Source organism: Malurus melanocephalus, unplaced genomic scaffold (assembly GCF_030028575.1).
Source record: "Malurus melanocephalus ecotype Western Australia unplaced genomic scaffold, MMel_1.1 scaffold_451, whole genome shotgun sequence".
NCBI classification, from domain to species: domain Eukaryota; kingdom Metazoa; phylum Chordata; class Aves; order Passeriformes; family Maluridae; genus Malurus; species Malurus melanocephalus.
Window position 1 is genome coordinate 58,858 of NW_026623683.1, and position 25,473 is coordinate 84,330.

Genomic DNA, 25,473 nt, shown 5'->3' on the forward strand with positions numbered 1-25,473 from the left:
ACGTCAGCAGGAGCTTGTAGGAATAAGGCAGGAGTGGGAAGAGMGCAGTTCTGCAGCTGGAGCTGAAGATGTATCATTTAATAGGTATCTTCAGCAGCCAAGGGAGGACTCAGAGTTTGCCTGTAGCATCACTTTTTATTCCTTTGACATTTTTCTCATCTTGGGTCTGGTTTTAGTCTTGCTGCCATGGCAACATTCAGAGAGGCTAAAAGGTACTCTGGAGAAAAGGTCTCTCCTGGCTGACAGGCAGCAGAAGGGAATAGAGGCCATTGCTGCTGTTTGCAGCTGCAAATAGGAGTGGAGGGATGAAARGGCTTTAAAAAGTGCTTTCTCTTTGCACGTGTGCAGGCAAAACCATCRGTGCCAAAGTTCAGTGAGGCAGGGCATAAACAGCCAAACTGGAAAAAAATCATTGCTGCTTTCAGATGGCTTCTGGCAGGATGGGACATGGCATGGGGRCAGACTTCAGGATAACTTCACGTTATTTTACTACTCCTGTAGGGAAAATAATCAGCTTGAAAGCATTGCTAGTGATACTCAATTTTGCCATTTTGATTGTATCCGTGTTTTCTGCATGCCCACGCAGGCATTTTTGAAAACGGAGCCCCACGTACCCTGAGTTTGGTGTCTTCTTGCATATGCTCAGTGCTCAATTTCTGCATCTTWAGAGCTGGCTGCCTTCACCACGGGCAGGAATAGAGCCTATTCAAAAYCCTGTAAATATTGTGCTGCTTTTCCATCTGTCATGCAAGCTGCTGCATACCCTCAGCCTGCAGGAGAACGGGGAGCTGGGAGGTCTCCTCAGAATTCATGGTGTGGGTGAGAATCCAGGCCGGCTGCAGATGTGGGTTTGCTCCCACACAAACAGGTGATTGGAGGATTTTGTCACAGCAGATAAATCAGTTTAACACCGAAAGCACTTTGCTGCTGGCTATTCTGCTGCAAGGGAAATATTCCTGTCATGAATGCAGATCATTCCCATGAAGTGTGCTGTACTGGATACAGGTTGTTCCACTGCTCTCAAGGGAAATAATCCCCCTAACAGCAGAGGATGGTTTTGTCCAAATAACTGTGTCTGGTAGGATAATTGTCAGTAATCACACAGGAAAACARTTTTTCTGCAAAAGCTTGTGCAGCCTGAGAAAGGGGAATCTTACAAACTCACTTGAAATATAAGAGCTTTGAAAAAAGCTAGCATGTTTCCCAATGAAATATTACTCCACAACATCCTATTGCATAAACATGAGAGAGASATTTCAAGATTATCAAGGAGAAAATATGGCAGCAGAACAACAGGACTAAATTTGGACAGATGTCTCTTTGGGGAGTGGAAGGACAKTGCTCAGCAAAGGAGCCAGTGACTGCTGGCCATGTGTGTGCCCATGTCCTGTCCTGAGCCCWGGCCACCCCTGCAGGGCTGGGTGCTCAAAGGGAGATTCACCTGTGCTGCCATGCCCTGGCAGGGTGTGCAGGGAGTTCAACACCAGCTACTCTCTCACAGCTGCCAGTGAGTTCAGAAACTGCTGCCCTTGCTCCTCGAGTTTCTTCCCTTCCAGAGAACAGATGATGGGATTTCTCTTTGTAATGAGTGCAGTGTTAGTTTTAAAAGCCATATACACCAAAACCAGGAAGGAAAGTTCTTCCCCTGGTCTGAGAGGAGCATCTGCAATTAGAATGCAGCTCACAATCCATRTTAAAGCCAGCATAACTCTGTAATKGAGCACAGCAGTGAGCCTGATAGCAAAAATTATTTTGCTCTGTAGCACTAATGAAAGCTATAGTATTAAAGCTTTGCTTATGTGTTATCTCAGCKAGAATCAACTGCAATATGCATCTTTTTTCTTCATTACTGTATAGAAATGATGCTTAAATATTATTCTTGATATTAGTGTTTGTAGTTCTAATGGAGGTAGCTCTGGGCTCGTTGAAGTAGTGCCTGCTATGAGCCAGTCCCAGAATGAAAAATGGGCATGTTTTTAATTCAGATTATTTTTTCATAACTGTGAAGGAGATTTGGATCATTACCTGTGACACTTGGGTTGCCAAAGTAACCTTGACTAGCCAGCTGATGTTTGCACAGCGCATGGCACTGTCACCATGGAGACCTGTCCATGTGATTTTGCAGGCATGATGCAGTTGCAGGCGTCTCAGAGAGGAATTAATTTTTGGTGAGCAATGCTGGTGCAGCTCTGCCCTGGCASACAGAGCAGGAGTGAACTTTGCTTTGTTGTTTTGGCTGCACGTTGAGGAGCAGCATAGCAGGAGGAAGCTCTCTGTTTTTTTTTGTAAGGAAAATACTGAGTTTCCTGATGGGAAGAAGTTCTGCTGCTCAGATTGGGAGGAGTGGTCAGAGAGTGCTGACCTGTGTGAAAACCATGCCTGAATGATAATACTCATTTACAGACCACGTTTGGGTGACTGGAGGCTGTTGAACACGCCTGGTGTTCCTTTATCAACTGAGACTTTTTTCTCCTCCCAGTCCCTGYTCTTACTCATTGACGTGCAGTCTAATGATGTCAGGGAAATTACACAGGGGCTGAAATCTCCCTGTATACACAGAATATTCAGAATTCTCCTCCACAAGTAGCTGTTGTGCTGTGCTTTCCATTCTGACCCCYGATGAACCTCACAGTGGGACTGTGAAGTAAATTTTGGATCTGTTTTGAAAATACCAAACCAAAGACCAAAAACCAAACCTTTTTGCTGAGAGATATGGTTCAGTTTCTGATGGTTAAGCAGGGTAAAGGCTGCTCCCCCTTTCTGCACATATCCTTTGGAAAACAGAAGTCAGCCAGGCTCAAAATAAAGTCATTTTGCTGTGGCAAAATGCTTTGTTCCACCTCTTTTACTGAATTATGAATGGGCTGGATGACACCAGGTGGATAAAAGGTGCTGTTACTATTTGTGGGTGCTGCAGGAGTGATGAGCAGGCTGGACTAGGATCAGGTGGGGGTTYTGGATGTGACATTCACCCCCCAAAGGAGACACAGCCCAGGCTTCAGGAACTGTCCAGGAGCCAGAATGTGAATGGATGAGCCAGTAAGGCTCCAGCAGGAGAATGGTGTGACTGCTTTGGGACATGCAGTGACATTGCCATCTGGGGAAATGCTGGAAAGAGTCACTGAGGCACCAGCTTGGGAGATGTCTGTGCTGGACACTCAGTTATGTGAAAAAAAACCCMAAAAAAACCCCACATGGGTGCTGAAAAATAATACTGGGGAGAAGTGCTCCCGGGAGGAAGTGTGGGCAGAAGGGACTGGGGTTGGTGGGCAGATGCACAGAGTAAAATTGCTGCTTTTGTGTTTGCTTTTGGTCTGAAGGATCAAAGAGGGGAGGATGTAGCTCAAAGTGGGGCTTTGGGGTGCTGTGTGCAGGTTACAGTGGGTGAGGGCATTATTTCATGCTAGAGGGGAGCACTTGTGAAWTGCTGGAAGGATTGGACATTTTCAMCGTGTAAGCAGAGGACTAAAGGTGATTCTTTGAGATGAGGCATAAACATCAACAGTAATCTTGAACCTAAAGGTGTGGAACTAATGAGAGGCAAATTAAAGTTGTAGATCATAACCTRAACTGCTGCTCTGCTTCGCTGTGCCCATCTGGAGCTGAGGATGTTCCCTTATTTGGGTGCTGATAACCTTTTGGACAGCTCTGATGATGAAGTGTTAGAATGGCTGGGGAGTTTTACAGATTGCACTGAGATAATTGAATTAATTTCACTCCTGGCTTGGATTAAATTTGTAATCTTGGCATAAGATTCTTTAGCCTTYCATGCCATGGCCTGATTTGCCTAAAAGGGGAGTGAAGGATTCCTTTACTGTAAGGAGAAATCCTTTCAAAGGGCCTCAAGAAAAGAAAGGGCAAAGTCCTCTGCCACCATCCCATAAACCTGCCTTGGCTGACAGTGAGGGGGTAAAGARATTGTCTGCAAAAGTGAAACTGTAATCTGTAGGTGGGAGTTTGTGCAACAGACTGCATCCAGCCTCGTGCAGCTAAAGAATATCCACTCTTCTCTTGCACCACTGTCTTTCAACATCTTTTTTTTCCCCTGATGTAAATGTAGAACTTCACAAAAAAAAAATCAATAAAATTAATGACATTACTGAGCTAAACAGCTTCACGTAGGATGATGGAARCGTTGTGTTTTGACATTTCCACCAGGAAGCTTTTCCATGGCACGTTGCCTTCATTGTTTCTCCCTCCTAAACATCCACACAACCAACGTGGGCCGAAAGCCCCCGATGTGTTTTGCTGGCAGAGCGAGTGGTTTCGTGTTCCAGCTTCCCAGTCTCTTTTATTTTACCCCTGAGACTGGWTCCTTGTAAGAGCCAAATACAGAAATGGATCATTATGTTTAAAATAATATCCCAGRGCTTGAAAATAGCATCCATTTCTTGGGCAGGCTGCATTTCTCCTTCACACTGTGMAATGGTGCAACAGATAATTAGAAATACATTTTCCATTTAAATTTCCCTGGATTTACAGAGCAGTAGGCTGCTCTTGCTATGTTCTAACAGCAAAATGGAGGTCCAGAGCCAACTGAGTGTCKGCAGGAATTTATGAAAACCTCAGCAGAGATTATAGTTGGCTCTTGATTTTGAATTCAAGCAGCCARCAAATTGGTTTGGTGGTAAAATGGGTAAGGAAGTGGAGGTTTGACTATAGCAGTACAAAGCTGGAGCAGTTGTTTGTTTCAGGTATTTATTATTTATAGAGGGTCAGACTTGCACCTGAAAGTGTCTCTGTTCAGGAACTTTCCAAAGGAAAAGGAACCAACACAGCTGAGGTGGAGACCTGAAATGAATCACTAAAGATGAAAAACCAGTCAAGAGATCTGATTCCACCTGGGGCAGGCATAGTGCTAAACACAAACAAGAAAAATCCAAGGAGAACACAGGGAAAAAAATAGAATTAAGACAGGTGTACAGTATGTATTTCAGGAAGAAAAAAAGTCTTTCAGTTGATTTAAAGTGGACTATTTTTTACACCCTGCCATTAAGAGCTGTAGAAAAGCAGTGTAATYAGAAGCTGGCTGCAAATATCCAATACAATGCCAGCCTCTGATGGCATTTTATATTARTTGTGCTGTTTGGAATATACCTTGGTTTTCATAGTTGCAGCATTGCAGATGCTGTTTGAGTAAAAATTGTGTAGTGCCTGCTATTTTTAATGTCAATATGAAAATCCTTTTTGTCTGCTCTGAGTGGCTGCAGGTAATAACATGCTTAATTTTGAGCTTTTTTACCTCTATTTCCCAAAGAGAAATGCATTGCAAATTAGTCAGGAGTGCTGTCAGAGCCCTTCATTAAACTTCTCTAAGTTATTTGTGGATACACTGTGATTCCTGAAAGCTGTTTTTTTTATTTGTAGTAGTAGTGCTTCACTATTAGAACTCTGCTATTATTAGTACTTTACTACACAAAAGGAGAAAACTGATATAATTCTCATTCTCTTTATTTTTAGTGCAATCTTGTACTTTATTTTGAAGGAAAATTGCTACCAGCTCACTGAAGACAAAATAACTWCAGTGAAATCATACCTTGTTCCCAGTGCATACCCTGGGCTGTGTTCAGTAGTGGAAAATAGTTTATGACTGTTATTGTAGAGGATTCACTTTTGCTTTTAATGAAATAAAAATGTAGCAAATCATTAACTAAAGAGAAATGGAAATACAGGGGTTTTTGAGAGATACTGTGTTAATTCAGTGTATCATTGCTACCAGGACTAGTGGTCCACTGTGTGAGGATAATTCTGATTCCACTGCAGAGCTCTGACACAAATTGTGTCARTCTGGGGCTCTCCAGGCTAAAATCTGTAGTTTGGCATTAGTTCAGTCACAGACCCTGTCAGGGATGAAAGCAAACACAGACACCAGAGTTTTGTCCTTTATTCCAGTGGGAACCCTTTATAGCAATAAACATTCCTTTGCACTGTTCCCAATCCCAGAGCCCTCTGCTGATGATACTGAACAATTTCAATTAACTCATCCACATAAACAAAAGTAAAATCCATTCACTTGGCTTTGAGCTGACAAATGCAAATAGCAACCAATATGGAATAATTGTTGAAAAGGGATTTGGGGACAGAATGCTGTGAGAARAGGGAAACCCTTGTGATTCTTTCTGCCAGAGGGATGTTTGTTTTGAATCAAACTTCAAGCACTTCAGGGAACCTCCAGTAAATTCCAGGATTTCCCCTTGCCTCCCTGTACTACCAATTAAGCCTGGGTCTGGTTTTAACCAGGTGCAGAGGGATGCACTCTCTTCATTAGGAATAAGCAAACACTGGGGCACAAACTCACAGAAGCTCCTCCCTCTGTGAAAGGCATAGAGAAAAGTAAATTATTCCATACASTCTGTGCAAACAACTTCACCAAAGTTGAACACCAAAGAAGGTTTTTAATGCTCTCTGTCCCCTGCAGGAGAAGAGGGAATGGTTCCAATAGTCAGGCACCTTGGGATACAAGCAGTTGCAGTCTTGGTTGAACAAGTGGACTGTTAGCAGCCATAAACATAAAAATTACTGATTTTTAAAATAKCTCACAGTCTCTTAACTCAGACTGTGTGCTGAATGGCATTGCACTAGTCCAGAATTTGACTAACTGGGTAGCTAAGCTGCAAATAACACTAAAAGGCACAGATGTTGTATCAGCTTTTCAAATTCTTTTCAGTGTTTTTATATATTTTAATAGCTCCATCTGGATTCCATAGCCACTATTATTGTTATAAGTTTTATTGTTCCCTTTGCCTCTGCCTGCTGTTTGCATTTGCAAGTTACTTACAAGTGCCTTGGAAACAACTCCTGAACCTTTCTCCAGGGGCTTAAATTTGATATTGTGTATGTGAAAAAAAAAAAGCAGGGAAAGCACATTTTCTCAAATTTGCCTTGCTAAATATGATATGGTACAAATTAAAATAAATGTTGCATGTCCTGCTTTYCACATGATGTTCTGGTTATAAATTTCAGTGGACAGGCAAGTGTGTTTGCTGATTTCTCCAATTCTGTTATTTATGCTGTGCTCTAACCTCCTAAAAGCTTGATTTGGTTAATAACAGCCATAAAAAATTATACAGCTGCTGCTTCTTCAGCATCTTTGCTGGATGTTCTTAAAAGAATATTAYCCATAGAGCAGAGCTAGTCTGACAGGAGGGTTGGGTGTTGTTTATGCTCTGAGTAGCTTCCTAAAAGGTACTGTGATTTTGTGAACTGCATGTAGAGGTCAGCCTGCTATCCAGGGATCCATGAGACTGTGTTTTCTGAGGTTCATTTACAATAATACCCTAAGTTAGAAAGCTGTTGTGTTTCCASTGCAATTTCTCTTTTGTTCCAGTAGGATTTTTCTTAAGGTATTTAATAATTGAGGGAACATCTCTGCAAAATTCCAGGGGTAGCACTGAGTTTGCTGCAGTCAGCTTCCCAGCAAGGCTGACAGATGGGAAAGACATTTTGTGCTGTGCCCAGCATCCATTAAGTTTAATTGGAAGTTGAATGCTGTATTATCTTTAGAAATCGCATACCTCCTTCTGTATTAGACATTCAGGGACTATTTTGGGGGCCTGGACCCCAATCCAGGCTTTTAAATGTACYGTGGGACCCATCAGGTCCCAACTCAGCATTTCATTTCAACCTTGTATGCCGTTATTCTTAAAATATTCAATAGAACTATGTCACAGGTGCTAAATCCTATTAACATAAAACTCATTTTTATTTCAACCAGCCTTGTTACGCTGCCAAAGAGCAGTGTGATGAGGAGATGGAATAGCCTTTATGTGCACATTTTCACTGAAGTTTCCCACTGTGAAAGTGAGGAAACTCTTGACATCTTCCAATTTTCAGTGATTTATAGAATCATAGATTGGGAGAGACCTTAAAGCTCATCCTGTTCCAGGCTCCTGCCATGGGCAGGGACATTTTCCACCATCCCAGGGTGCTCCAAGCCCCATCCAAGCTGGCCTTGGACCCTTCCAGGGATGGGATTCCACCTGTGCCAGTGACTCAGCAGTGGTCCGTGTGCTGCACATTAAACATTCAGTGCTACACACACACAAATTCAATTTATTAACAATGAGCTCTCCTGAGTTCTGAAACTTCATCATTTGAAATAAGCTTCCCTCCAGTGCACTCRCAAGAAGAGGTTCTTGTGCCTTTCTCACATGCAGTAATTGCAGCCAGCTGTTCAACAGATGGTCTTGGTGGTAGCAGTAGGACACYACTTATTTAACTTTCTTTTTTTAAAGAAAAAAAAAGAAAAAAGTGGAAAAAAGAAAGAAATAAATGTTTGCTTAGGCAGCAAGACCCGTGGTATTGAATTAATCCCAGCCATTGCCTGGACATGGCATTTCCTTTTTGGTAACCCATAAGAAAGTAACTGGAAAATACCATAACTCAATTAGAAAAACATTTCATACTTTCAGGGACAGTAGGATGCCTTGATAAATATTCTTAAAAGATAAGATGGAATTAACATCCTTTTAGGATTGTCTCCYTGAGCCTGTATTTCTCTCTGCACCTCAGCTATCCATCACTCTGACTCTGCATTAACATTATGGATGTGGTTTTGCTATTCAGAAATTGTCCTCGGGACTCACATCCCATTTTGGCAAGCACAGTGAAAAACCAGGCCTTACCAATTCACTGAAAAATGTTTAACCATCAGTCTTTTCTCAAGCAGCCCTTGAGTGCATTTTAACAAAAGGCACATGGCATGCCTTAAATGTGTTGCTGGTTTTGGAGGGGAGGGATTCAGGCTTYCCCAGGGTGTGACTGAAAATGATCAAGAGGTGATTTTTGTTTCAGGTGAAGGAGGCCATGCAGAGAATCCACGACCGAGGAAATATAGGAAAACTCATTCTGGATGTGGAGAAAGCACCCACTCCCCTGGTGAGTGCAAAGCGCTGCAGACACCATGTGCAGCCAGGTGTGACACAGCCTGCCAGTGACTKCTGGACAAATGTCCCTTGAGATGCTTTCTGACACTGATTTCCTCTAAATCCATAGCACCCAAATACCACCAGTGACCATAATTCCTGTGTTTAACCCAAAGTGAAATGTACTTCCTGAAGTGCCAGCAGTTACTTTTCTATACTGAATGAACCATCTCCTTCTCCAAAAGCGTGCCTGCAAGTGTAAAACTGCCACGTGTCTTTCTGTCCTTGTGGTGGAAAATGAACAGATATTTCTCAAACTAAAAMAATTCCTGTATTAATAGGAGGAAAAAACCCAGTCAATATTGCTTCAGGCTGCAAACATAAAAGTGCTTTCTGATTCCCATTCTAAAGTTAGGAATTCAGTTTACTGGTTTTCATAATATATGAAATGTAATGTGTAAATATTTGTAGAAATATCCTGAAGGAAGATAGTAGTGATGGAGCTCTGGTGCTCTGGATTTGGAGCACTCAGCATGGTACAGAAACCTTTTAGAGAGCAGTGGTGGATGAAGGCCAGGCTCACCCCTGAGCACTCACTGATGGTGTAGGAAAGAGCAGTAAAGAAGGTAATGCAAAACTGGCTTTAAATCAATACTGATGTGTGAAGTTTGCTTTCAGACCTGAGACACCTCCTGTTCCAAAAGAGCAGGAAAGAACCTGGAATTACAGTTAAGCTCTTACTCTAAAAATGCCCCCAAATCTCATGTAAAATCTCCACAAGGAAAAGGAAGGCTTTGTGGACGGCACGTGTGCAACAATACACTTTCACAACAGGGTGTTAAAAATATGGATAACTTCAGAGCATTGCTTTTCTGCATTAATGAGATTTTTATTTCCAGCAGGGGCTAATAATCAACAGGGAAGGAACATCACTGCATTTCTCTTTTAGAAGTAAATGTGTCCCTTGCTTATTTGGTTTTTAGGTAGTTATAAGCTGATAGAAGAATCTTCTTGTGTCCTAAGGGAGGTATTGTGGGTGTGTAAGGGAACTCAGTCCCACTAATCTGTGCTGTTAAACACCACCCCCACCAGTGAGCCAGACTCGTGTGCCTCCACAGACCTGTCACACTGACAGGGGGAAGTGCTGGAGGCTCCTGCACCTTTGCACAATTTGTAACAAAGTGAAAAAAACCCAGAGCGTACTCCTTAAATGCTGTTCTGAAACACAGATTTCTGCAATTAACGACTGCCTGTAGAGACATCCTCAATAAAAAATGAAAATGCAGTTTCTTCCCACTCCTGCATGATCTGGGATCTGCACTCTGTGGTGGGTGTATTCTGCCACTGCTCCATAAAGCTTCACTGTTTTTTAATATAGAAAAGAAAGGAAATTTCCCCCTGAGTTTTCACCCTGTGCCTCAGATGGGGCCATCCATCAGGCTGTTCCTGGAAGAGCAGGCACAGGAACTGCAACCCAGAGGTCCCACGCTCTGTAACTTCCTACACAGCTGTGTTTCCCATCCTAGAGCCTTACTATCAGTTTACTACAAGTGCACAGAGCAGAGCCCCCGTGCGCAGCTGTCCTACAAACAGCTTTCTGCTAGGAAATAGAGCTGTGGGGGAACTGCTTGTAGGTTTAGCTGGGAGTGGTGCAGAGCCAGCAAAGGCTTTGCACAGACAGAATGTTTATTTTCATGTGGCTGCCCTGTCTTCTTGAGTTTCCAAAGCCATTTTATCAAGTGAATCAGACTGAAATAAGGAGGAATCAAAGGGTGAGGATGGTGCTCTGATGTCCTTGGTCTTTCCTGGTGCAGATGGCCAACGACAGCACGGAGACGAGCGAGGCTGGAGAGGAGGAGGAGGACCACGAGGGCGACAATGAGAACAAGGARCGCATGCCCTTCATCCAGTAGCAGCCAGAGGAGGCAGGAGAGTCGGGAAGGAGAAGGGAACAAGACTGGGAAATCTCTTCTGTGCATCAGTGAACAAATGCTGTAGTACAGTGTGTGTTGTATTTGTTTGCAGTCAGCTGAGCTATGAGCTGTTGATCATTGTTGTTTTGAACTCAAGTGCCATTCTCATCCAGTGCAGTATTACGACATTTCTGTGTAATACCCGGGTTCCCTGTTAGGAGTCCCATGGATTTTTCTGTTCTTGTTTGAAAGCCTTATTAACTGTGTAATTTTAGATGGGCATCTTTCTCATGCGAATTCCAACATCTTGCATAAAGTTATTTGGGAGGTTTGGGCTTTTTTTGCAAGTTGGAAACAGTAAAAAAAAAAAAATCCCCACTTGCTGTCTGAAAGATTCTAGTAACTAGAGGGATAATTTCATATTTCTGGGTCTTCAGTGTTAAAATAGTTTTCCTCTAATGAACCACAAATAAAAGTTGCAACAAAGATGACTTTTCATTTTCCTCAGTCATAGTTCRTCATTTCATATGCAATCCTGTTCTTCATTTTCAAAAGTACCTCATCTAGAATCATGGAATCTGAAATTGTGCGAGAAATCATTAATTGAGAGGCTTTGATCAACATCTTCTGGTAAGGACTCATATGTCAAATCCAAACCAATTTTAAACTTCAGTTTTGAATTGCATTGGTAAGGATCACTTACAAGGATGCAAAAAGAAATTTGRTGATGGAGTTTATTGCTCTGAAATTGCTAAAGTGTGGTCAACTGTCAGACTGGAGCTGAACACCTGCAGAAGTTAACCCTGTTAAAAAATGAGGTTTAGGCCTTAATCCCAYCACAAATCATGCACAGGGAGAACTTTTATCTGGGTGAGTTGTTCTATCAAAAGCTCTGTCCATATGTACAGTTACATTTGTAATTATTTACAGGATCAAGTATTCAAAGACCAGCTAGTCTTATCTACCTCCCACAAGTGGAAACTATATCTGAACATGAAAAAAGTAAATATTTTTTTCACGTCCTTCACTTATCCAAACAGCAGCTACTCAGGTGCTCAACTGTCTTGTTAAAACAGTTATTTTAAAATTACTGCAATCATGTGCAGYACAAATGCTGAAGGGCTGGCAGAGACCTTGCATAATGCCTACAGCTTCAAATTAATATTCTGTTTTTCAAAAGAAAGTATTTACTCAGACTAGTTGTTCACCTAAATCTACAAGTAGCATGTTGTGATAAAAGTTAAAAATTAATACAGAAAAATGAAAAGGTGGGTGCTTCTCAAGCTTTTCTCAGTGTAGAGGACTTGTGGGTCTGGATGACTTTTATGTGTGGTTTTAGAAGATTCCCTTTAGGYTTTTTCTGTTTGTTTGGTCTTGCTGCCTGAATATTAATGTCCATTTCTTTACACTGTACTCATGGAGTCGCTGTCAGATAATTGTGCAGATGGTTCATTCTGAAGGAGTTTCCCTTGGGTTGAACAAATTCAAAAATAACAGCAAGAAATAACTGAAGAAAAATGCCAAAAAAAAAAAAAAAAAAAAAAAAAAAAAAAAAAAAAAAAAAAAAAAAAAAAAAAAAAAAAAAAAAAAAAAAGCTTTTGAGCTATTAATCCAACCAGAACTTCATTTTTCTCTTCATTATAGTTGAGTTTCTTTTCAAGCTAGACTTGCCTACCCTCCCAGTGCCATTTCGGGCCCAAACAGGGACTTTATCCACAGAAGAAAAAATGTATTCAGTGCGAGTTTTCCATTTATCAGGCTTGCCAGTTGGACTTTTAAGAAGGGCCATTAAGTTTTCATGACTCATCAGCTGACAGCAGTAGGAAACATGCCCAATTTTGTTTTGCAGCTAGTGTAATGATGTTGTCCTGCAACAGACCTTAACGTAACTAGGAATTTTGATTTGACGCCAAAGTGAGCAATATTGCTGGTGACCTTCGAGCTGGCAGTAAGTGGCATTCTCAAGGCCTTAAATTAGTAGGGCAAGCAGAATAGCAAACCCATTCTTCTGTTCTAAACCACAGTCTGGTGGGCTCTGCGTCTAAATTACCCTGCAAGACAAACATGGGTGATCTTGGTCACGGCCACAGACACCACAGGGACAACAACCAAATAATTTTGGCTAGTTCTTTCTGGTTTTGTTAGCAAGGCAAAAAATACTCTTCATGTTAATTCATAGCGATTTCGGGCCATTTTCTGATCAGCAGAATATCAGGTAATTGCAGTGAGTAGAAAGGAACACTTCTGGAAGTACCTGAGTGCCACCCAGCTGAGCGCAACCATCGGCGAGCTGAGCCCCGCTCTGTGTTTTACTGGGATCCATTGGCACCAGGGAGGCTGCTGCTGCTGGAACAGATGGAAGTTTTTCAGGCAGCCATTSTGGAAGCAGGGTGTGTGCTCGCAGAATTTGGCCCAGGAGCCCTCAGAACCTTTCAGGTGAGCACAAGCAGTAGTATGGCGCCGGGACGGGGGGAAGCTGTGCTGTTCAAACTGGTGGAGCCAAGCTTGGCACTGGCCAAGTCTTATYGTAGCAGAAATGAAGGTTTGTGCTTACTACTGACAGTGTTGTTTAAACAACTCTGAGACAATTGGGTAGTTTCTTCAAGTGAAACAAATTATTTCTCAATTTGCCTTAAAGGAACTGTGAAAGCTTCTTTAACTTAAGCCTGATTGAAGTGAACTGAAACACTGTTTAATTGTATTTGTTGCTTTAGAGCTTTTGTTATATTGTGCCTACAAAGCAAATTATGTTTACACAAAAATATAAATAAAATGTTGAGCATAGCATTATCCTTGGCCTCTGAGTTTTATTCTGGTATTATGGTCACATTAGGGAACTGACTTGGAACTGCTTAAGAGGAAAATTTGAGGTCTTATTTTCCATTTTGGTCACTGTGGGATATATGGAGAATTTATTTTGTCTATTACAGAGCAAATCGAGGTTATTAAAACTGCTGTGTGCCACTTTACAGAACATTAACAATGCAGATATAAAATTTTGAATGTCACAGTCTAAGAAATTCACAGCATTATATAAGCACCATTCACTAAGTGYTCAGGGAAGTGTGTTTTGGTACAAAGAGAAGCTAGTTTGCAGAAGTTTAGGGCTCAGATTGCCCCACAAATCATCCTCAGGGAGACAGCTCCTTTCAGAAATTAGAATTCTCTAATGGAATAATCTTCAAATAGATTCCAAAGTAGTGACCACCGGATTATCTTACAGAAAGCAGGAGGAATGATTGAGTTTTGAATCCCACTCTCCTGGGCCTTGGTTTTAACCCAGGGCTCTGTGTGTTTGGAAGAACTGGTGATGGTCACCAAAATCCTACAGCCATCTCCAGCCTGCACGTGAGTACAGGGCTTTAAAATCTCCCTACATGAGGAGAGAGCTACTGAATGAACTCCCTTCTGAATGAACTTCAGTTTAATATCTAAACAGAGGGAGTGTTGGCTTTGGTTCATTCCAGTCACGCAGGACACATTCCAAAGCTGTGATGTCCCTGGAAAATCTCACTTCAGTAGTTCCCAAATCTGCTCTAATCTCAAAGCTCACAGGAGCACTGCTGAGTGTGAAGAGGAGCAGAGTAAATTTCTGCCYTCTGTTTTCAAGCCTTAATAAGCAAATAACGATCAGTGAATCCCTAATCACAGGGTCAGGATGAGRCTGAAAGCAAACAGCCACAGCCTTTTGCAAATTCCCTGTGATTACCACTAAAGCTCTGCCCTTTCCAGCTTTCCCCCCGGGTTCATTGCAGTGTCCTGTCACTCTSTGTCACAGAGCAGGATGGGGCATCTGCATGAAAAATCCATCTGGGAACCTCAGTGCCCCTGGTTCTCACCTCCCTCCAACTGGAAGGTGCTGGGAGAGCAGTGCAGGTGAGGAAGAATTAGAGGATGAATGTAGGGTATAAAATGATTGTTTATCTCTGCCCAAGTGAGTAGGATTTGAWGCACATTTCCTGTTGGTTCATGTGTGTGCTTGGAAGGGGTCCCAGCCTTTCTCTGAAGGGGTTCCAGAGTCCTTGCAACACTCAATCATCATTGCTGTTCTCTGCTTGCACTTCAGGAAAATTAATTTTTTACCTTCTGAAGAAAATGGGTCACRTTCACTTTCATCACAGAGAGTGAGAGAGAAACTCCAGGTGGGCTGAACACAGGATTAACCCTTCACACATGGAAACCCTGCACTTATGGGAACTGCAGGCATTCTGGGCAAGGTGAGGGGAAAMAGGGAAGGAACAAGGATTGACAGCCCTCATAATGATTGTCCTGTGTCTTAAAAACTCCTACACCTGCCATCAGGTAAGATCTGCTTTCATTAGGGAGGAACAGCCTGCACGGTTGGTGAAAGCTTTGAAACAGTCAATGAATACATAACCTAAAACAATCAAAAAAAGTCTCTTTACTCTTTCAGCTTCTGGACCTTCATGATGTTTAATGCTTGGTGCAGGTGGCACCATTCAAACTGGGCAGACAGGGATTGGAAGGGATTCTATTAAAAGATGCTGCTGGCACATGTTAGTTTGGGACCAGGAGCTCCCAGCTACTGAAAGGGGCAGAGGGTTGTGGTTTGGGGTGTGGGTTTTGTGACTGAAGGAGRGCTGCAGGGCTGGRGACCTGCTTCTTTTCTTTCAGAGATCAGGAGGGCTTTGGTCTGTCTGGAAGAGCTGCTTTTCCTTGCACAGTGACCAGGCTGAGGTGCTAYACTGAGCCCAAAAGAACTGGGAAAAGTCCTAAAGGAAAACCTGTTTTACTGTGAGTGCTGAGGGGCTGGGGAGTGGAAGGTGAGCATTTCTCTGGGTCAGGTTGGCACTTAAAGCCACAGCTATCGATCACCTGGGCCCCCCATGCCCACAGCTCCTGCAACCTGCCCTTTCTGCCACCCCGGGGGCTCTGCCAGCCCTGCTCCATCATCCTGCTCCCTGCTGGAACCATCTCTGCCTCTGCCAGAGCTGGAGATGTGCTGCACTATGCCAGCCTCTGGCTGTGTCCCTGCAGCCATCCTGTCCCTGCCAGGCTGCAGGTCAGAGCGAGGATCCTGTTGGGGGGTCACCTGTGGGACTGCATTTCTGTGTGCATTYCTGTGACTGCATTTCTGTGTGCATTCCTGTGACTGCATTTCTGTGACTGCATTTCTGTGTGTATTTCTGTGACTGCATTTCTGTGTGTATTTCTGTGACTGCATTTCTGTGACTGCATTTCTGTGTGTATTTCTGTGACTGCATTTCTGTGACTGCATTCCTGTGTACATTCCTGTGTCCATCTCTGCTGTGTCCCTGCAGCCATCCTGTCCCTGCCAGGCTGCAGGTCCCAGCACAGATCCTGCTGTGGCTGCATTTCCCAGGGGACAGCTGGGGCTCACTGAGCCAAGCAGCAGCACAGGGTGCAGCATCCCCTGCCCGGGAAGAGCACAGGGAGGTGACAGAGATGCTGGATCTGTGATAAGGATTTCTCTTCTCTCCCTGAAATGGCCAGCCCTTGGGCCAGCCAGGTGATGAGCTGATAACAAACATTTGTAAGAGTGCTGTGCAAAGGCTGAGTGGTGTCTTCTGCTGTCACAGGGCCTGGAGCCCTGTTAGATCAGGGATGTTTTCCAGAGGCTTCCAGGAGAAAACATTTCTTTTGTTGCCAGCCCAGAAGAGAGATGATGATGATGATAAGTGTTTTTCTAAGTCAGTTTGATTTGGCAGATTATTCTTCTGTTTCTCTGCTGCTGTCTTCCTTCTAGTGTCTGCATTTCTTATTAGAAATATTTTCCCACAGTAAAAACAAAAAATAAATCAAGTCTCCCATGACTCACCAAGTATCTCTTTGCTTGTACAAAAGCATCCCTTTTAGTTCCTGAACCATTTCTGCTGTAGACAGGAAAAATGAAATTATTTGTCCAATGCCATAGTACTGCCATTTGGTTTCTTTGGCATTTAATTCTCCATTTACCAAAGGAATCCTAATTAACTTAGCAGCTGAGCTGGAAGCTTTGCCTGCCTGGCTCAAAGCTTGTGTCTCAAATCTTACCTGTTCCAAACCAATGGAAATGCACAGAATCATATTCTGAATGCCCTCATCTGACACCCAGGCRGGAAAGCTCCATTAAAATATAGGAATTTGACAGACAATGATCTAAATTTTCCCATGCACATCTGAAAAATCACCTGTGGTAAGGGCATCCCAGGGAAAGGAGTGATCCCACACTCCTCTGGGTTCAGAGGAGGCTGCAGATGCACCCTTGGGGCAGGAGATTTCCCGGGTGAGGGAATCACCTTTAGGGTCTCAGCTGAAGGATGGACCTGAACCGCTCACCCAGATATTCTGGGTGCCTCTGGCTGTCCCCAGATGTTCTGGGTGCCTCTGGCTGTCCCCAGATGTTTTGGGTATCTCTGGCTGTCCCCAGATGTTCTGGGTGTCTCCGGCTGTCTCCAGATGTTCTGGGTACCTCTGGCTGTCCCCAGCTCCCTCTCTGTCCCCAGATGTTCTGGGTGTCTCTGGCTGTCCCCAGCTCCCTCGCTGTCCCCAGATGTTCTGGGTACTTCTGGCTGTCCCCAGCTCTCACCTCTGACACATGGAACACCCCTTTCAGTGCTGGTTTCCTGCAGACCATCCCTGGGGCTGTGTTTAGTCTAATGAAGCACACATCACATGATTCAGCCGAGGTCTTTGATCTGTGTTTTGTTCAACACGGCAGCGATGGATAAAGTCATTACAGKGTTCTGCTGGCTAATCACCCAGCAAAACAGGAAAATAGAAGGGTAATTGTAACAAGCTTCCTTCCTCATTCCCATTAGGGTGGCAAGCTCAGCTCAAACTGGAATCTCACAGGTCTCATCTCACTGGCTTTGATAGGGACAGCATCAAGCTGATCAGTCCCCTAAATGAACTCAGTCAAAGCTGCAGCTTTAAAAATGCAGCAATTCATATTTATGAGAATGTTGTAGCTTATTTGGTAGGGGAAAACCCCTACAGGATTATTTTTTAAATCCTTGCTCAACACTCCGTGTTAAAATACACACTGCTGAACCAAATTACCTTTTTTTGAGGATGCAGTATTGGTTTATATTGTTTTTTTTGAGCCACTGGTGCAAGTAAATGATATAAAATGGAAAATCCTTGCAGTCAGAGGGCCTGAGCTGTGGRTTTGTGCTGTGGGATGGACCAGCTGGGGCTGTAATGTGCCACCTTGTTATAAGAGGTTGATTCATTCCACAAAGAGCCCATAGCATTATTTTAGGAAATAATATTATCAGAAACAGGACAAACTATCCCCAATTCCTCAATAAAATATTTTTTACAACATTGAAACCCCTGCTGTACAGACATCTTTGACCTGATGGGTGTCTGTCTGCAGCTGCTTTTCCAAAAGTACTGAAATATCTAGAAAATGTATAATCTGAGTGAGACTGATCCTTTACTGGGTGATACAGTGAGTGCAATGAAGGGGATTTACCCAGAGCATCAAACAGGCAGAGGAGAGCCTGCCCTTCTCTTTTCACTTGTTGGATCAGCAATACAAAATCAGAGCTCTCCTGATCATTCTTGGGGCACTGAAGACATCTGCTGGAAATGGGAATAAACTGCAGAAGGGTGTGCATGGCAGAATGAATTAAGGGACATTTATGAGAGGTTTATATTTACAAGGTGCCTAAATTGGTACAATATTTTCCATTTGAAAGCATCATTTGAACATATTTGAATAAATGCCTGTTCCTGCTGTTCTTGTTGCCACCAAGGAACAAAACTGCATTTCCTAAGCCCAGCAAGAATGAGTGCAATCTCTGCAGTCCCTTCACCCTGATGGGTGAGGCCATGTCTCAGACACACATGGACAGCACATGGCACCGTGTGCTGGCACTCAGGTGCCAGGTTTCCAGCTCTGAATGGATGTGAGATGTTTGTAGCTGGATACAGGGGATCACACAAATCTCCTTCCATCTCCATGTGTGAGTCTTGATTACAAATCAATTTCTAACRAATCCTGCTRTGACTCCATGTCCYCTTGAAAGAGCTTCCCAGGAAACCWTGCATTCTGCCAGGGAGTGTGGCCCTGCCTCTTGCACATCCCCAGYGGGTCCATCCCACAGCACAAAYCCACAGCTCAAGGYCTRCAAGGATTTTCCATCTTAAATCATTTACTTGCACCTCAAAAAAAAACCCCAGTATAAACCAATACTGCAACCTCAAGAAAGATAATTYGGTTTAGCAATTTAGATTGTGGCCCAGGGAGGGGATGCTGGAAACAACTGGGAGATGGGCAGGGATCCAGGAGGGTGACATGAGGGTGACCCACAGCCCATGCCCAGCAGAKTGTACATGTCTTTGACATCCCCCAACTCGACCAGAGGAATTYCATTTTACAGGAAGAGGACCAGGAGAAGTGGGGATTTGTGTCCCATTTTCCATGACCAGCAGGCACTTTCAGGTGGTTATAATGTTACAGCATCAGTTCCTTAGGTTCTGAGGGATGCTGTGCCCAGACCCGCAATCCCTGCAGATGAAATTTCCCTAAAATGCAGATGGRTGCCCCTCTCAGGTATAACTGCAGCCTCTTTCTTGCTGATTCCTTCAGCTTCTCATTGAAACACTCTGGGGCTCTCCGGGTGGAACGTCCTGCAGTTTCTGGATGCACTAATCCTACTCACTAAATACTGCCAGGACCTCAGCCAGGGTCTGGCTGCACCTTAGACTGTGCAGTGATGMATTTCATACAGAATTTAACAAGCTGGCTTTGTGCTGGATAGCTTGAGTGCTATCAGCAAACAGAACAGAGCACATAAATACACGATATTAATGACAGATATAAACTGTTTTGCTCATCTGCACTGGGGGTGTCACTCTTCTGGCACCAGCAGCCAGCCCTGCTGGGTTCCAGGTCCCAAGGACAGCAGCTCACAGGGCAGGAGAACGCTGTGCTGCCTTCTCATGGTTCTTTCTGACCAAAGCAGAATTCTGCACGAAACAGTAACCAGGTCTTTAAAAAGCCCTCACAGATTTCTGTGTTGTGTTCAGTAAAAATTTAGGAGCAGCTTTTGGAAAGACATGCAACAGTGACAGTGTATCTGTGTGTGCTCAAACACAGCCTGGGGGCAGGAGAGCTGGGTGGGAAGGGATTACACCAGGGACCTTCCCTCCCAGAGACAAATTCTGCCATTTCTGACTGCCATACTGGGCTATCAGTGAGAATGACACCCATAMAGGTTCGTTTATCTTTCCCCCTCTCAGCATCCCTGTGTGAGCATTGTCCAGCTGCTGATGGATGCTTTGCACTTCCATTCCAGCCCGAGGGCAGGGATGTGCACAGGGTAGGGGGGTCGGGTTTGGGGCAGGGTTTGTGCTCCCCTTTCCCCATCCCCAGCAGGCCAGGGCGAATTCCCAGTGCTCGAGTTTGCCTGCAGAGACAAGAAGACATCTCCTATGCTTGTGGAATATATAATAATAATAATACCTCTCACATCAAGGTATTATTTTTCCTTCCTGACTAGGCAGCTAAAACCTCTCTTTGCATTTTAAAGAATCGTGGTTTATTTGGGTTACATCACAAGTGTTCCAAGCCTGGGGCTGGCACAGGGGCTGATTATGCCTGTGCATGGGGTTGGTGCTGCTCYAAAACACAGTGAAGCAGGGGCAGCTCTTTGCAGATCCTGTGACTCCASTTTTGGTTTGGAAAGGCTGAAATCCTCAGCCCTTGAGCAGAAACTCCACAAGCCCTGAGGTGCAGCCACCAAAGGCAGATGTGACCACACTCCTGACAAACCCGAATTTTCATCCTAGTTAGGAAAATCCAACAAACCTCTACACACCCCAAAACATGCTCCCTGCTGTGGCCAGCCCTCCTGGCACTGTGCAGGGCTGCACTGCTCCAACCTGCTGGGAACTGTGGCTGTGCATGTCAGAACTGTCTGGAGAGTGTCCCTGCCTGACCCAAGGCTTTGTCCCTGTCACTTTGTCTGACACACATAAGGATGAGCAGAACCTGCTGACACCATGTTAATGTGAGGCTGGAAAACCTCATATTAGGGAGGCTGTGATGATCAAAACTGAAATATTTAAAGGGAGAAATTAAATGCTCAGGATGTCTTCAGATCGTTTCGAGGAAGGTAAGAAGGCAGCACATACATTACTGGAGAAAAAATAKCACAACAGGTAATTTTTGTTTACAAAAGAGAAAGAGATAAATTCTCATTCACAACCCTAGGGCTAAAGGAGCTGAGCTGCTGCCAGGAATTCCCAGCATGGAAACTTTCCCAAGTCCACAGGAGCAGCAKTTTAAAAGACCTCATTCAACTCCTCTATTTGCACCAGGACTGCAAAGAAACTGATTTAAAATTTCTCCTGGAATCCCTTATCTTTACAGATGCCAGAGTCAGCTGATCCGTAAAAAGTCTCTTTTTGAGGGGGATTGTGGTTTGTTCTCTGTGCACATTTCACATATCCAGCAAAACACTTATCTCTAAATAAGCACCTACTTCTTTGGGGTCATTCCTGACTAAAAAACGAGGTAATAGCAGTCAGAAAAACAGAGTGCACCTTCTTATCTTTACAGCTAAAGGTCTGACGTAAAAACGATTTGGCAGCTCCGTCCTTCCTTTGAGATACCAGAACACCACAAGAAAGGACCTGTGTCAGTGCAGAGTGCACCGGACAGGGAACCAAAGGAAGAGCTCCGTGGCTTTGCTCACCTTGCTTTGTGTAGATTTGGAGAATMTCTTCTGAATTCTGGATCTCTCTGACTTTGATCAGATGTGTTTTCTCTGCTTTACAACCTACAATCCACATACATTGCCATTACAAGGGAATGAAAGGGATAGCAGGGAGATGATTTGGTCCCACAGACAAGATGATGATATTTATCTCAAATATGTGATGGATTTAAGACAAGTCTTTCTGCTGCCTCTCACAAATCACTTCCCCTCCTCTCTGCTTGCTGAGACCCACAGGTGAGATGCTTTGTGACAAGGACTCCAAAATAAGAGAAAAAGCACTTTTTCCAGAAGCTCAGAGTACTGCCCTGATTCATTTTTTCAGTTCACATACATTATTATAGCCCTTTTTTTTTTTTTTTTTTTTTTTTTTTTTTTTTTTTTTTTTTTTTTTTTTTTTTTTTTTTTTTACAGCATGGGAATTGAAAAGCACTGGATCTGTGCTCGGTTTGGACCTGCAAAATACCATGTTGAGAAGCAGATTTATTGACCAATCCTGGTATCAGTCCACAGTGCCAAAGCGAGACGTGTGTTTGGGAGAGCAGAATCACATATCTAAGGGACACATGGATGTCCTCATCTCMAAACCCACTGACACTCAGTGCAGGTCCCTGGTGGGCACCTGGTACTGMAACAAACCTGGAACCTCCTTAAATCCTCAAAGCCAGAGCAGGTCACTTGTACCCAACAAATTTCCTTTCAAAACACCAAATTAGCATGACAGGAAAAAGCAAACTGACAGCAAAACCCCAAAATATCATTCATAAATTTCACAAAGCCCCAGAATATCATTAATAAGTTTCACTAAACCTCACATACCATAAAGCTAGCCCTTCCCTTTTCTAAACACTGTTTGTTTGTACAAATTTCCCCAAAATAACTTTGGTGTTGGSATGTCAGCCACACTCCTGCCTCATACCTCACTGGACTGAGATCAAACCCTGAAGAAAGACTTTGCAAAACTTCACAAGGCCAAAGAAACCAAGCAGACAGTAATTTTCCAAGCCCGACATAATGACTGTTTGCAAAACTTACTACATGAAATTGAAACAAAAATCAATCAATGGATCCTGTTTACCACTCAAGACAGTCATAAAAACTGATGCATCAGSGGTGATAAAGCTTTTACTAACCTTTGTGTTATCTACTTCTATTGACTCTCCTGGCTCTCCAGATTGCCCACTTGCAATTCTTCAGTMTGGCAACAGCTCTGATCAGTTTTCATTTTCCCTTTATAYTCTCAGCAGAAGGGGCAAATAATTWATCACCTTCATGGCTTGTTTTCCTAAAGCTGAGCTGTATTTTCTAGAGCTGTAATGMTGCAAGAAAAATAGAGTTTACTCTRATTCCAGGAGCAGATCCAGCCCATCTATTTCCCATTTTGGAAATGCACAGTTAGCTCTGGAGCACAAGGGGMACTCTAGGTCTAGTAAAACACAGACTGGCAACATGTGAGCAGTTCACTTCCCTGAAGCACTAAATCTTTTAAAAGGTTTTTTTTTTTTTTTTGCACAAGTGCTGGTATACTTCTGCAGCCAGATCTATTTCGGGAGCTCAGCATCCAGTCCTCATCTCACACTGGCTTCTCACACTCTGTGCCCCATTGCATGCTCTTTCCACAAACTCAGGGATGGCTGAGAATGGAGAGGAAAAAACAGTGGCAGGAAGRCTTTTCCTGAACCAGTTTACAGGAGCATATAAAGGCAGAACTGTGTGTGAAGGAAACAGTTTTTACCTTGAAGAGTCTCTGTGGAGAGACTGAAATAAACCTTTTACCAAAGGATGCTTATGYCCTGAATGGTCTGGTTGTCTGCAAGCAAATGGAATGATGTGGGGAGACAGCAGCCAAAACCCCAGGTGCCACTGCAGCATGGCAGCTCTGGCGTTTGCAAGATGCTTCTTATCAGACAGAGAACTCCAAGAGTGCCTCCAAGKGAGMTAAGCACTTCAAGAGAAACCACAGYTCTGTTTGTAAGCACAAGTTCTACTGCAGTGGTGTAAATAAAAAGASCTCAGTTCTGTCCTAGTCTGGATGCAGCTCTAAAGCTAGGAKAATATTTATATTTGTATAGGGTATYCTGATGAGRAATGTGGAATAATTTGTTTCAGGAAAAATTACTTCTATCAGTATAAAATTGTATCATTCCCTGATCTATATTACATTACTGTAGCTATGCCAGTAAAAGAAAAATCCCACCTCTAAATGACATTATAATGCTGATTTCAAGCCCATGCACAGACCAGGTACTCACTKCAGGCTCCATTTCCTGCTTCCTCACAGTAGCACTGCAAGTTTACATCTTCTCGACAACATATTTTGACTGTTCTCTGGCTCTCCTGCCCACACACCATACACAAGAAGTTAATTTGTTTCCCCAGTTGCTGTAGATTAGTCAYAAGTGTTTCTTGGGCACTCCAGAGGAATTCTAGCCCCTACATCCTTGTCGTCTATCCCAGCAGCTGCAAGGAGAGCTTTGTGACTCAATTTTTAGGAGTGAAGTCCAGCTGAGTTACTTGCAGTCTGGCAAAATGGTCAGAGACTACTGAATGAGGGGGATTAAGCTTTCAAAACAGAATTTCAGCTCTGGCCTTGAAAGGACATTACATGGTGTACTCCAAAAAGCAGTTTTTCACTCAGTGCACTCTTCTTGGCCAAGAACTGTCAGAATACCAAATCCATGTTTTCCTTTTCCCTCTGTTTCTAGTGAGCTSTGTGCTGCCCCAGTAGAGCACAAATGTTTCTCTGTCAGACTCATTTCAGGGAAAGAAAAGAAGCCTGTGTGAGCAAGCTCAGGTTCCTTGGGGCAGGAACAAATCCATTCTGGTACTGAGACCTTGAGCAYACACACTAAAGGCTTGTTGAGCCAGCTACTGCTCCTGTCTCTCCCAAAGCCAGTGGGATACTGAAGCTCCACATGAAATTGCTCCAGGGGTTTGCAGCTCCGTTATCAAGGCAACCTGAAATAAGCACAGTTTAATKTACCAGGTTGAAAGCTGCTGGTTCTGGGTCAGCTTCATGTGCAATTCCATGAGATCTGAGAAGGCACCAAGTGAAAAACTAACTGGAGGCAGTTATTGATTCAGTCATCTGCCCTTAATTAACTTCTATTGCCCCAATACCGCTGGAATTAAATATGGATCAAGCCAGAACTCAGAGCTTGCTCTAAATTACAGATTAATCTTGAAGCAGACCCTTGCAAAGCTCCTTGTTTTCCTCTCTGCCAGCTCACATTTCAGTTCCTGATGTGCTAGCTGGAATGCCAGCCCTTTCCACATTTACCATGSACTGAAATTTGCAGCTGTGAGAGATGTTTTGGGCAGCTCTTTGTCGGTGTGCTGTGCTCCCAAATAGCTCTGAGGACTGAGCAATGTTCATTCAGAGATTTCCCTGCAATCTATGTTAATACTCCAATATTTTCAAGCAGGACCCCTGGAACTAAGTTTTGTCATGTCAGGATGCATTTATGTCAAGTTTCTTGGCTGGTGATGAAGAGATGTTTGCTAATTACAGACTATGAGAATMCAGGGAGCTGTTTAAAGGTGTCCAGGACAGACAGGGCAGGAGCGGTTTGCACTGAGAGTCCTGAGATGCCTTAGTGGGGTTGGGAAAAGCCAATGTGTATTCATGCAGCACACCAGCATGCTCCTAAATCCCAGATTTCATTTAATAAAGCAGTAAGCCTCTTGATCTTACAGTCCTGATAAAAAAAATGTCAGCAATGTGAGCAGAATGTAATCAAGGCAGAGGTGGCAAAGGATGTCAGGAAGAACAGCTCTGAAGGGCATGAACTGCACCAGACAGCACCCAGAAATGGCTTCTGTGCCAACATTTTAGACAAAGCCCTTTTTTAATTGGGGGGAAAAGAAAAGAGAATAGTGTGATGAATGAGAACAATTTTGTGACAATTCAAGTTGTCCACCAAAATCAGGGAGAGTTTCTACTTCATGTAGTAATCCCAATTAAAGGCAGCCCCACAAAGCCCATGGGCAAATTAAAGACATTCA

At 43.5% G+C, this 25,473-nt stretch overlaps 1 protein-coding gene across 1 annotated transcript in view; it reads left to right on the top strand.

Annotated features, from left to right (window-relative positions):
- Nucleotides 1–13,557, top strand: part of VAT1L (vesicle amine transport 1 like) — a 46,637-nt gene extending 33,080 nt beyond the window's left edge. The window contains exons 7-8 of the mRNA XM_057380392.1: nt 8,794–8,877; nt 10,679–13,557. Coding sequence (XP_057236375.1) covers nt 8,794–8,877; nt 10,679–10,777 — 183 coding nt within the window. The 3' untranslated portion in view covers nt 10,778–13,557. The remainder of the gene's footprint in view (nt 1–8,793; nt 8,878–10,678) is intronic.
- The last annotated feature ends 11,916 nt before the right edge of the window (nt 13,558–25,473 follow it).